Here is a 14,104-nt window from a genome sequence, read left to right on the forward strand (position 1 = left end):
TATATATTTAGGCATATGTTTTACTATGTTCTCAGTACGCATCTCTGAATTATTTGTTGGGAACAGAACAGAGAGCACATGATGGGGGTGTATTTTCCACACAGGTTCCTGGCCTGCTGTGCGGCTTTTATTCAAAAATCACCATTCCGGAGAGCAATCTGATCTGATCGGCACACGGCATTTCGCAAGGAGGGCCACCGACAGCACGTATGTTGGTGGAGTACTACGCAGAATTATCTGAGCACCAATGTTAAAGAAGTTTAACAGATGCACAATGGCCTATCCGGCTTCCTATGAACAGGGCTGAGGACAATGCTGGATGTCTGCTACAACATCAGCCCATAAGCTGGATGTCAGCATGGTGCAGTCTCGATGCTTCAAATCAAGGTCGATGTGAATTTGCAGCAGCAGGGTGATAATACTACCAGATGGGGAAATAGCATTGTTTGTGGAAGGGAGTCAGCTCCATCACTGCGGGCTAAGTGCGCAGGAAACCATATATCCGATTATCTTATCGATATTTATCCGGATGGGAATGCGGCGTCCACTTGTAGAGAAAACCAGAGCAACCACAACAACCACTCCTGCAGCTGCGGCAAAAGTTCAGCGTATTGGGTTTATAAAATACCACCACTGAATACGCAAAGGGCAGGGCAAAATGCGTGTTATGTTCCTTTGAATAACACCGACCCTCCATCCAAGCCTATTATGGGTCTTATTGTTTTTAATTAGCAGTTCAGCACCATGGAGAGGTCAGTATTAGGTCCGCGTGTTATTGGAGGTGATCTGAGGGGATTATTCTTTTTTTCCTCGTAATACCATAATCTCAGTCGCATTATCAACACTGACCGGCTGGGATTTATTATGTTTACAGAGTAAACCCTAAATCATCCCCAAATGGTTGCGCCCAAACAGCTCAAAAAGAACTGTTTTCCAGATAGCCACAAACTGAGATGGATCATGTCTAGATGAGGGTGTTGACATGTTTTGTATAGGGCGTGTATCATAAGACTGTGTTCAGTCTGATATCAAGAATACATAAGGCACTAGTGAGGGGATTCAACCTTTTATTCTCAGACTAAAAACACCTCTATCACATCGTGTACTTTGCTATGTGTGTGCGTTTCTTTTTCAAAATTGATAATACTGATGAAAATTATTTTTTTAATCGCTGTATTATTTCCCTGGTAGTATAACAACAGATTAAAAAGATGCAGGAGTCTTCTATATTTGTTGATTTGATTAAATCTCATTTAACACCCTTTTTTAGATGGCAATATCAGAATCAGAATCAGCTTTATTGGCCAGGTATGCTGAACACACAATGCATTTGACTTGGTAAACTGTGCTCTCTTGTACAAGGCATAAGAATAAGACATCAAAATAAAATAAAAATATATTAACAATAACAACAATAACATATCTATAAACACAAAAGAACAACAAATAGGCATGACTAATATGTACAGACTAAAATATGATAATAGTGTAGTGGTGAGTTGCAGAAGCAAGTGGCTACTGTTTGCAATCAGTCATTCTAACTATTGATATCTGAATTAATTTCCTATGTTGGGCCTACTTAATGTTGGAAAAATACTTAGAATGTGCATCATTTTCCCAAAAGCAGTCATTGGGGACACCAAAATGTTTTTCCTTCTTGACAAAAAGCCTAAAATGCAAAGATGCTACAATGATTAAATAATGAACCTTTCATAACGGGAAAGGGGAAAAAATTCTGTCAATTTAAAAATTGTATGATTTAGCTGGATTTAGCCTTTTTCTCCTCAATTTACTAAATTACTTAAAGAAGACATAAAAGAGTCAAATGTAATTTTTAGAACCTTTGTTTGCATCCTTTTTGAACCATGGCATCATCTATTTGTGCGCAGAAAAGAGGGTGTTGTGCCGTGCCTCAGTCCAGAGCAAACTTCCATTTACAGATGCTTTTCAGATGCCTCTCTCCACAATTAGTTCCCACAAAGCACAGAAGTCATGAATCATAAATCAGGCAACCACATTAACCACATGATATGAGTGTTGCAGGGTACATTTGTTTGTGAGGGTGTACTTCAAGTAGAAAAGGTAACAATGGTTTTACATCAGAAAAAACATGAAATGCCACTTGCCTGCCTTAATTCAGACTGGTTTTCTCTTCTGCAGGACATCAAAAGTCAGAGCAGACACAACAAACTAAGATGAAAGATGAACAACATCAACCATCACCATGAACAAAAGGGCTGAGATGAAGCGTTCGGGTGTTAGATTGTCGTTGAAGTGGAAATTTACAATTACAGATCAGAATCAAGACTTTCATTTGTAATAATAGTGGATTTCACTCAAAAGTTTAGTGTAATTTTTTAAAATAAGTCTTTATCCTGTATTTTAGATATTTCTGTAAAGGGTAATATTAATAATATTAATACATTATATTTATATAGGGTTTTTCAAAAACTCAAAGACACTGTACACTTGTTAAAATCAATACAAGTAAGGAACACACAAAAAAAAAACCCAAAAAACAGTACAATCACAAATTAAAAGCTAACTTAAAAAGGTGAGTTTTTAATAGAGATTAGAATGTTGAAGGGTCAGAGCAGTTTTGAATATGAGTGTGGAGAGAGTTCCATAGGGTGCGCGGTTATGAAGAAAGCTCTGTCCCCCCCCCTGGTAGTATGTGAGCAAAAAGAAAAGCAGGGGTTATAAATGGTAGATATCCAGTGAAAATGTTTAGGGAGCATACTGCAAGCATCTCAAATATCTAATTTTGGTCATCTATTAATATCCGCAGGGTTGAGGGCAGTGGGCTTATAGGGCCAGTTATGGCTCATGGAAAAAGGCCAGGAACCATCTCCAAAATATTGGCCTCCAGCCCTCCATCGTGCCCAGGTCCAGAACTCATTAAACAGAGCCAAGAGGAGCGGCGGGGTCTGGCGAAAGAGGTGTCCCAACAACCGCAGTGTACCTTGAAGGATGATAACAATGATCAGCTGACTCCTGCCCCGGAAAACCAGTATTACATGAGCTGTGACCCCAGTCCTGAGGACATGGAGGACACCTGCTCTGAGTACGACAACGTGGGCTCCGATGTGGAGCAGGACTACGATGAGGTGCTGCATCTGAACCGAGAAGGTGTGGTGGACATGAGGTACTACAAACAGTTGTCTCCTGAGGGTGGGGGTGTTATTAAGCATGTCATAGCTGATGATATCAATGAGAACACTAGTGAACAGTTCACCCAAAGGTCTCATCAAGGCACAGAGGTGTGTGAGGGATCACAAGCAGACATTAAAGCTCACAAGACAAGCCATCGCTTTAGATCGCAATGTGCCCTGTCCGCTGGGGATGAAGCAGGTAGAGAAATTGGAAAAGGTCAGGAGAATAGGTTCTTCTTCAGTGACGGAGATGAGATAGAGGAGGTGCTGGACGGGGCCAAATTTATCGAGGATTTAGAGGAGACTGAGGAGAGCATTCAGAGACAGACGATCACTTATCAGGACAATGAAAATGAGAGAGTTAGAAAGGGAGCCGATGAAAGAGAAAGAGAGGATGACACTGGAGCTGCCAGAAACCATAATATTCCTGTTAAAAAGTGTGAGCCGCCTCACAAGGCGAGAGAAAAGCTGGGTAGAGGACAGGGGAGGAGGGCAACAGGAGAGAACACGGAACATGTTGTCTCTGGGATCAAAGGATGCTCCTCAAACAGCACAGAACAGCGTCCAAAGACTCTGTCAAAGGACTGCAGAAAAGCCGCCGTGCGCACTAAAGCAAGGCCAAACTCTGGTAAGCAACACCCTCCCGCACCGCCTCGCCAGTCAAGCGCTCAGTCACCTACAGACACCCAGAAGGCCCCACCTCGTAGAGACCCTCCACCCGTCCCCAGACCCTGTCCTGCATCCTCAAACAGCAAGGAGAGTGACACCAGGGTTATCAAACCATCCCTGGCTCCTCTTCACACACAAGAGCAACAGAGGGAGCCACTCGAGGAGAAGCAGAAACGGCCAGAGAAACCCCAGAAGGTAAGAAACAGGACATGTCTTTGTCACATCTCATCCCTTGTGGTTCATGTTTGTTCTGGTTTCTGCATAATCAACCGATTCTACAGTCAAACAAGTGAGGTTCTGATCACAGGCTTTGCAACAGATTGCCTTCATCATTGCTCCCTGTGGGTTATCGTCTTCACAGGGCAACAAAACACATTTAAAACCTTTTTAAAGCCTACATTCAAGCAGATGTTTGCATACACAGGTGGAAAAGCCGCTGAGTACAGCTGTGATACCTGAGGAGGTGCCGGAGCAGCCACAGAGGCCTCAGTGTCCAGAGCTTGTCCCTGCAGAGGAGAGCAACACACCTAAGGTGATGTCTTTATACCTAACAGCAGGTTTCTGCAGACATATATGATTTAATTCAAACACTTATTTCTGCTGCAATCTGTCTTTTTCCACCTTTATAGTTAGATTTAAAGAATGTTTGTTGGGCTGCTGAATAGATGCAACAACACAAGAAAATATCAGCTCTCACAGTATCGCTTGAATGTCTACTTGAGTATTATTATTATTAATTATTTAAGCTTTATAATCGGCATGTTGATTTATTCTGTAGAAAACACAAGAGGCTGCTGCTTTCCCCAGCTTTGAAGATGGTGATAATTCTTTCATTCTTACATTTTATAGTTTTTCTTAATTCACTGCAGCACATTAATCGTTCTTTGCTGCCCAGTCCCAGGTCCCTGTGAGCCAGAAGATCTCATTGATGGAATCATCTTTGCTGCAAACTACCTTGGCTGCACTCAGGTGTTGTCAGATAAAAATCCATCTAAGACTGTCCGCATGTCCCAGGCCCATGAAGCTGTCAGTCATATCAAGGTAATCTGCATTTTTTTAGACATGGGAATTAATAAACAGTTCTCCCTGCTTATCTATTGTTGGTGATCTAGAGGAGGGGTTCCCAAACTTTTCAGCACATGACCCCCATAATATACATGCCAAAGACTTGCGACCCCCACTGTCCCTCAGTGATTTAATGTGGCTTAATTTAGCTGGTCTGCAGAAAATGACCCTACCTATATTAGCATGTGGCTGTTTCCTGTTATTCATGAATTAACCTACTGCTACTGATGCTTTTGATAATTAACTGTTCACTAACCCTAAACTTAGAGGTCATCAGGCAAAAAGAAAGGCAGAAAACTCATTACATTTTCAATTTTCAAGGTTTATTTCTAGTTGAGCTACTATTTTGTTGATATTTTTTACTATAATACATAAAATGTACTATTTTTACTTTTGTAATTCAACTTTTTTTTTATTTCATTTTTTCAGTATTTCTTTGTTCACCACACGTTAACAAATTATATGTAAGTAATACAAAACCAACAAAGAGAAGAAAAAAAGAATAAATACAAAAAAAAAAAGAAATACTAATAATAAGGAAATATTAATGTACAGTATAAACAAAAAGGAAGATAAACAGAAGAAAACAAGGTAAATAAACACAAATAAATAATAATAATACATATTTTTAGGTAACTTTAAAAAAAAAAAAAACATTCTGGAAGACATCTCACACCCCCATTTGTGTCTCGCGACCCCCCAGGGGGTCCTGACCCACACTTTGGGAACCCCTGATCTAGATCTATGATTTTTACCATTAGCCAGGTCGTTTGTAATCTTCATCCATTAAATGAACAGAAATAAGACTTGAAGGTCTTTAGGCATCAAATTTAATGTCTCCTGTATAACAGGAGTATAAAATGTAGATGTATTTGTTGTATCTATTCTAACAGCATGTTTGTGAGGCTTACCTTAAGCAGCAGAATCATTTTTGACCACACAGGGGAGCTGTTGCGTGCTTTTAGTGTTCACCTGTCACTGTAAGTGTCTTGATAATAAGGTGAAATATTGCATTGTTGACTGATACAGTGTTTATTTCCTAGAGCCAGGATGAGGACTCTCAAATGATGACAGAGGTGGATCTGTTTATCTCCACAAAAGCTGTCAAAGTGCTGAATGCAGACTCCCAGGTTAGATCTATGTGTATTTATCCTGTCCTCTGTGTAAACTTGTCGGTGAATGTATTTTCAGGCATGGTAAGTCATGATCGACATTTGTTTTGTTGTTTTTTTTTCAAATAGGAGACGATGATGGACAGCGCCTTGCGGACCATCTCCTACATCGCTGACATCGGCAGCATTGTGGTTCTGATGGCACGTAGGCGCATGTCTCAGGCCTCATCAGAGGATTTCTCTGAATCCGCAGACTCCTCCAGTGAAGGGAAGAATCAGTACAGGATGATCTGTTATGTCTTTGAGTCAGAGGATGTAAGTGTTTGTTAAACTGCACACACAAGCAGTTTTTAGTTTAAACATATTTTTTGTCTGTTTGTTTACACCATGAGAATTTCTGAATGCCGTTTCTCCTTGTTGTTTTCATCTGGGAAAGCCTTTCTGCTGAGTGGTTTCCCAAATTTCTCCCCTTCCCACAGGCACAGCTCATTGCACAGTCCATCGGTCAAGCTTTTAGCGTGGCCTACAGAGAGTTCCTGCGAGCCAATGGCATCAACCCGACTGACCTGAGCCAGAAACAATACAGTGACATCATCAACTCCCAGGAAATGTACCACGATGACCTCGTCCATTTCTCAAACTCAGACAACTGTAAAGAGGTGTGACATGGTTTATTCCTCTGCAGATGAAATGTGGATGAAGAGTGATCGAGTCCCATAAACATAAATGGCTGTAACAAAATCACACAAATCTTCTTAACCCAGACAGGAAAAAAATTGAAAATGTGCTTTTTTGCCTTCCAGCTGTATGTGGAGAAGCTGAAAGGGGAGATCCTCGGTGTGGTGATCGTGGAGTCTGGTTGGGGCTCCATTCTGCCAACTGTCATCCTAGCCAGTATGCTGAACAGCGGCCCTGCAGCTCGCTCTGGAAACTCAGCGTAGGGGACCAGATCATGTCCATCAATGACACCAGCCTGGTGGGGCTGCCTCTCGCCACCTGTCAGGGCATCATCAAGGTACAGAGCTGACCTTCATTTTCACACACTCTGTGTCAATTCAGTCTTCCAGTGGCACAAAAGGATATGAAATACATTTATTTATTGGGATAAACCATAGACTGTATAAAATATGGACGTAGTATCTCTGACGTCACCCATCTGTTCCCGAGTGCTGTTTTGAAGCAAATCGGCGGCAGCCATATTGGAAATGCAGAACTCAACCAGGCAGAGTGTGATGTAAAGGGCGGAGTTTGAGCCTCCTAGCCAACAGCTATGTGTTTCCGACCGGGAGTCAAGTCAGTCATGCCCTTATTTGGGCAAAAACTGGTAATCTTTATATCTTCTGAACCGTTGCGTTAGTAAAAAATCCCCCCCCCCCCCCCCCCCCCCCTCCGTACAGTGTGTGTTGATAGAGAAATTAGCTTCGTAGAGCCAAGCCGTTTTTTTTAACCAGGCTGTAAACATGTTATTAATGCTGCAAAGATTGTCTATTTTGAATTGGGGTCTGTGTGGTTTCCAGTGTTTCTGCAGCCAGCCTCAAGCGGATTCTCGATGAACTGCAGTTTATAACACTTCCGCATGGGCTTCATAGTTTGAGACCGGAGGTTGCCTCTTGGGATAAACGCCTTGAGAAGTGCCATCTCGTTTTAGAGGGGGTCCCAGACAGACAATGACAAATAGAAAACAGTACAATACAAAATATACAACAAAATATACAACAAAACATGAATCCATCAAAACAGAAACAACAAAACAAAAAACAAACAAAAAAAACAACAACAAAAAAACAACCCATGAACAGTCAAACAATCAACCAACTTGACGACAACAACAACAATAACAACAACAACAACAACAAAACAGGGGTTGGTACAGCCTTAAACAAGCTACTATCAACAAGAGAAAAATAGAATACAATTCAATAAACTAAAGGAGCATTGATTAAACACACAAAATATTAATAATATTGTCATCAAAATAAATGAATAAATGAGTAAATGAGGTAGAGGAACGGTGAGGGGCTTTACTGAAAACATAAACAGTTTGTTTTGAGATGGGAAAACAAATAAGTTTAAATAAACAAAGATATAGAACAAGTATTTAAGGGTAAATTATTCCAGTCGGAAGGAGCCTGAAACATGAAAGCTTTTTTACCGACTTCCTTGGCTGCAAATGGTACTGTCAAAAGAAAACAATCTGAACTTCTTAATGAATAACTTGAGGTGAGAGGTATTAATAATATTTCAAACAATCAGAATAGTTCAAATGAAAGCATTTAAAAATAAACTGATACCAGTGAAAAAGTCGTCTTATGTCTGAAGGGAGCCACCCGAGACTTTCAAACATTATGCAATGGTGTGTGAAAAAAGAATGACACCAGCCTGGTGAGGATGCCTCTCGCCACTCGCCACCTGTCAGGGCATCATCAAGGTACAAATCTGACCTTCATTTTCACATACTCTGTGTCATTCAGTCTTCCAGGGGCACAAAAAGAAAACATTTTATCAGACTTCTGCTACAGATACTACTCAACTTGTTAGCTTTGTTTTTGGTTTGGGTCCTTCACTGTACTTGTGTTATCTGTGCTTAACCTTTAATGCAATGTTGATATTTTGTTGAACTAATCCAGGGTCTGAAAAATCAGGTGAAGGTAAAACTGAGTATTGTGAGCTGCCCTCCTGTCACCACAGTCCTCATCAAAAGGCCTGATCTCAAGTTCCAGCTTGGCTTCAGTGTGCAGAATGGCATTGTGAGTAAGCACATAAAGCATGACATCAAACTTTAGGTTAAGGCTCAAAATGAATGGTTGGTGACTTCTGAAGAGCACGGCTGTTTTTTCTTTAAGGAGAGGGCTGCTCTCTGTCCTATGCTGCTTCATTAGGTGTCTTTTTTTTTTACGTCCCTAGATCTGCAGTCTGATGCGAGGTGGCATAGCTGAGCGAGGCGGTGTTCGAGTTGGACACAGAATCATTGAAATAAACGGTCAGAGTGTTGTTGCCATGGCACACGAGAAGATTGTTCAACCCTGTCTGTCTCAGTGGGTGAGGTAAGAGTTTCTGGTGTCAAAAGACAACAATTTTTACTGATTGCTGCACCACACAAATCAACATACCATACCGGCAAGGTAGATTTCATAGGATAGATCTGCTTGACATTGTTTCCAGGGTCAGATTCATGAAGTACTACAGTATACATTTAATAAAAAGATTAAATCAATACACAGATACATACACCACACAGAGAGCACCATTGAATATCAAATCATTACGCAGAATCTGATAAAATCATGTAAAAGCAGTGCAGCAGATAATGGATGCTTTAGGAAAACGTTAGGATACGTATTTCCTCAAGGCTCAGATTGACCCCCCTGTCGGTCAAATTGACCCTTTTAACAGTTTATTTTAGGCAAGATATGCCTTCCAAACCAGCTAAATGCAGCATCAAAATATGGGCAGCTTGTTACAGAAGAGGTGCTAATTTATCAACATCACTTCTTAAAATTGAAAAAAATTCAAATGTAAAATAAAATAAACAAAAATCTATGTCATGTAAAACTATGTATTTATATTTAGGGTTTCCAATGTACATTAAAACAAGTTTTAGCATTAGTTTTAATGAAAATGAGTGAGTTGTCCGCATTGAACCATGATCTGTGAGATTAAAGAACACCAATGGTCTAAATCTTGATTTAAATGGTTGGTAATGGAGTTAAAATTAGATTCAAATAAATGTGTATTGGGATTTTTTGGGGGTTCTAACACTTTTGGATAATTGAATATGCCCCGGGTCAAATTGACCCAGGAACATTATTGCTGTTCCAGAGAAACGAACATAAAAGGAGGGTTAATCAATAGAAATGCAGAATCATATAACAAAGCAGATTAATTCAGTTTTTTGGACAGTAAGGTTTGACATAAGAGAAAAACAAGTATTTGCTCTAAGAGGTGCATAAGGAGATAGACACAACTTTCATGTCTTTACAGCAAAAACAAAGCAGCTCACTGGGTTAGCCTAGCATACTAAAAACTAAAAAGCTGGCCTGGCTTTGTATGAAGGAACCAAAACCTGAACCTCTTAAGCTCTCAAATACACTATATATCTTGCTTGAAATTCACATAAAAACTGAACTGTTAAAATTAGATGTTGTATGGGGATTAATGTACCAGGTTACTTATCCAGAAGCAGCAACTTCCTGGTTTTAGGCGACTTAAAAATGATGTCACACAGCCAGGAAGTGACTATGGCGTATGTAATTTTAACATTTTTTTTTTTTCAAACTAATATTATTAACTTGTTTATTACCTGAAGATAGAGGCAGGCTAGCTGTTTCCCATTATGCTCGGCGAAGCCAACTAGCTGCCTGCTGTAACTTCATCTTTTAGAAATATGAGGGTGGGATACTTCTTCTTGTTACTGTATTCCCAAACAAAACAGATTCCATCTTTAAGTCGTAAAGTGAAGTCTGAGCAAAGAAATTGTCTGTTTTCGTTGACAGTGTACAACAACTCTTTAGATCAGGGGTTCTCAAACTTTTCAGCCCGCGACCCCCAAAATATAGGTGACAAAGACTCGGGACTCCCACTGTCCCACAAAGTGATTTAATGTGGCTTCATTTAGCTGGTCTGGAGAAAATTAGCCTACCTATATGAGCATGTGGCTGTTTTTCCTGTTCCTTTATGAATTAACCTGCTGCTACTGATGCTTTTGATAATTAACTGTTCACTAACCCTAAACTTAGGAGTCATCTGGCAAAAAGAAAGACAGAAAACTCATTACAATTTTCTATTTTCAAGGTTTTATTTCAAGTTGAGCTACTATTTTGTCAAATTTTCTTTACTAGGATGGGTAAAATTTACTATTTTTAGATAACTTTTGTCATTCATTTTTTTTATTGCATTTTTTTCAGTATTTCTTTGTTCACCACAAGTTAACAATTTATATAAAAGTAACAAAACCAACAAAGAGAGGAAATAATACATAAATACAAAAAAAATAAAGAAATAATAGTAATCAACAGTACTAATAAAAAGGAAGATACACATAAGAAAACAAGGTAAATAAATAAATGTAATAGTAATAAATATTTTTAGATAACTTAAAAAAAATTAAAAAAAAAAAACGTTCAGGAAGACATCTCACGACCCCCCACCTTGTGTCTAGTGACCCTCCTCCCGACCCACACTTTGGGAAACCCTGTTTTAGATGTTGCTTAAAAATGTGGGCAGGTAAGTGTTTTTTTCCCCAACCACTCTGGGTCTGCTTCTTTACCTATGTACTGCTATTGATATATAGTGATTTTGATCCTGCCCTTATGTATTTCCATTACAGCGATAAAGGCTACTTGCCAGTAATGTAGGCACAGTCTGTTCTGTCTCCAAGGTTGCACATGTGGGTATAATTCAGGCCTGGATTCAAGTAATGTGATTACGACCCTGGCCCTTTAAATGGTCTCTTCAGTGTTTTTTCCCAACCATTGTGGGTCTGCTTCTTTAACCCATGTACTGCTTTTGATATATAGTCAATATATGATATATATTTTGTTCTTCATCTTAGGATTGTCGGTGGGTCTTGGGGTCGGGGCTGGGTTGGGATTAGGATGGGGATCTTTTTATTTTTTATTTTTTTGTACAGAACTTTGTGTTACAATATCATTGTATGAAAAGGGCTTCATAGATAAAGTCTGATTGATTGATTGATAGTGATTTTGATCCTCCCCTTATGTATTTCCATTACAGCGATAAAGGTTACTTGCCAGTAATGTAGGCACAGTCTGTTCTGTCTCCAAGGTGGCACATGTGGGTATAAATCAGGCCTGGATTCAAGTAATGTGATTACGACCCTGCCGCCTTTAAATGGTCTCTTCAGTTGACAGTGTAATTATCCCCCACTGCTCTCTCATCTCTGTCTCTCAGATCAACATGAAGACGATGCCTGCTGTGATGTTCAGACTGCTGACAGGACAGGAGACGCCTATCTACATCTAGAGACCCTGCATGGATCAGCCCACTGTAGTTCTGCATGTCTGGCTATGTGGAGGTGTTTGACAGATGATGGACAGTTGGCTCAGTGGGGACTAGGATAATTTATTTTTCTATCATTTTTTTTTTTGGCCTCTTGTTGCAGTGCTGTCAAGAACATCCAGTTCTCATTTTCAGGTTTTATCTTGAATTACATTGTCATAATGGCCTTACAATGTGAATACTCTGTCTGTAGTACTGTACGTGAGTGTCTGGTGTTGAAGAGAAGTAGCTTTAAGGTCATGATTATTTTCTTATGAAGAGATAAATTAGTACATTTATTTTTTATTTAGTCATTTTTATAATGTGTATGGAGTTAAAAAATGTATCTACTGTAAATACTTTGGATTACTCAAGGACTTGGTTGGAAAGGCCATATTACTCCTACAGTATATGCATGTTATTATGAAGAATTATTGACCAGGGATTAATTATCAATCTGACATGATAATCTAATCTATTACATTAAGTATTAAAAAGAAGTTAATAATATGCTGTAAAAAGCACTAAACTATGTGTATTATGGGGATGCTGAAGGCCAAAGACACCTACTTTTCAAAGACATGCAGTATGGGGGATCATTACCTTTACTGAAGCGTACAGTACAAGAATGTATCAAAACACACATTACTGAATGAATGTAATGTTGTAACACAGTAAGAATACCATCTCACAGCTCAATCCTTGTTTTTTCTTTATTTTGAGAGAAAAAATACACACAAGACATGCAGTACAGGATATAGGGTGAATTAATAGTATTAAACAAGCATTGATTTTACATCACTCTTCTCCTGTTTTTACATTTATTGCAATGTCTTTAATCGACATCAACCAGAGACACTGCTCAGAAACCACACATTAAACAATGTTTTGTTGTCATGGCAGAGTGCATGCATCCTGGAGAGGGTGTCAAACAAAGTAATCAATAGAAAGGAAAAGTTTTCTCTCATCTTTCATCTCTAACAGAAGAGTTTAACAGTGACCTTTAGTTCAGTGTATATACTAGGGCTGGACGATATGGACAAAATTTCATATCTCGATATTTATGTCAGATATCTCGATATCGATATGATATGACTATGGGTTCAGTGAAAACTAAGCATTTCTCAGAAAAATAAAAACATCATAATACAAAAGGATGTGGAAACAGCAGTTTTATTGATGAGAACTCTGTCAGTCATCAACACTGCTGTTTCTTTCATTGCAATACACTCTTCATGTAGTACACAGTGGTGTTGTTTCAGGTGGTGAACATGTTTGTTGGGCTGCCTTGCTTCATCTCAATTTTTGCCAAGCAGGGCCTGCACAATGCCTCGCTCTGGTTTAGATCCTCTTTTTTGAATCCAAAATTCTTCCATATAATGGAGGATAACTTATTTTTTGCCACTAAATCCGTCGAATGTGCAGATTCTGCACCGGCCTTATCTTCCGCACTCATGTTTCTCTTTTTGTTTCCCAGCTGTGTGTAGTGTATGTGTGAGTGTGTGTCTCTGTCCCCCTTGCGCCCTCCCTCTGATGTTTTTCATTGGCTGGCTTCAGCTGTTAATCAACGGCAAGCATGAAATGAGGTTTGTGGTTGGCTGGCCTTAGCTGTACATGTAAGGGCAAGTGTACATGCAGGGCGAGCGGGGAAAATCTTGTTGATATCGTTGATTTTGCGAAATTATTATCTTGAATGTTCATATCCCGATATTGATACGATAACGATATATCGTTCAGCTCTAGTATAATACACATTGTATGGATCCCACACAGTACTATATAATAGTACTTACAACTACAGCATTGTGTCAATGATATTTACAAACACTATTTACATTTAGTGATTTACGGTAACGTAACACTCCAAAGGCTCAAATGGATCATTCAAAAGTGGTGTTGAATAAAAGCACCCAAATGGTAACACATTCAGAAACACTGTCTTCAAGTATTGGCTGGAGAAGCTTCTTGAGGCAAACTCAGATGGCTCATAAATTTCCCTGAAACAGAGAAACAAAAACATCAGTAAGTGAGTGGCATACATGGAAATAACTCTCTTATTGTCACAGGAATAAAAAACGATCATCTGAAAGTATGCTGTGCTGGAAGCTA

At 39.4% G+C, this 14,104-nt stretch overlaps 2 protein-coding genes across 3 annotated transcripts in view; one reads left to right on the top strand and one right to left on the bottom strand.

Moving 5' to 3' along the window:
* On the top strand, positions 1-12,796 carry apba2a (amyloid beta (A4) precursor protein-binding, family A, member 2a). The gene is given in 14 exon segments (XM_034685640.1): positions 1-215; positions 2,789-4,016; positions 4,246-4,353; positions 4,600-4,639; positions 4,717-4,862; positions 5,930-6,016; positions 6,128-6,313; positions 6,478-6,657; positions 6,802-6,925; positions 6,928-7,013; positions 8,626-8,745; positions 8,903-9,014; positions 9,017-9,042; positions 11,909-12,796. Coding segments are annotated over 13 exon segments (2,484 nt in total). The 5' UTR covers positions 1-215; positions 2,789-2,819; the 3' UTR covers positions 11,981-12,796.
* duox2 (dual oxidase 2) overlaps positions 12,695-14,104 on the bottom strand; it is a 5,287-nt gene continuing 3,877 nt past the window's right edge. For both annotated transcript variants that reach the window (XM_034685642.1, XM_034685641.1), the window contains one exon: positions 12,695-13,992. In XM_034685642.1, the coding sequence (XP_034541533.1) occupies positions 13,981-13,992 (12 nt within the window). In that variant the 3' untranslated portion in view covers positions 12,695-13,980. The remainder of the gene's footprint in view (positions 13,993-14,104) is intronic.

The sequence above is a fragment of the Notolabrus celidotus genome, chromosome 6 (assembly GCF_009762535.1).
Source record: "Notolabrus celidotus isolate fNotCel1 chromosome 6, fNotCel1.pri, whole genome shotgun sequence".
Taxonomy (NCBI): Eukaryota; Metazoa; Chordata; class Actinopteri; order Labriformes; family Labridae; genus Notolabrus; species Notolabrus celidotus.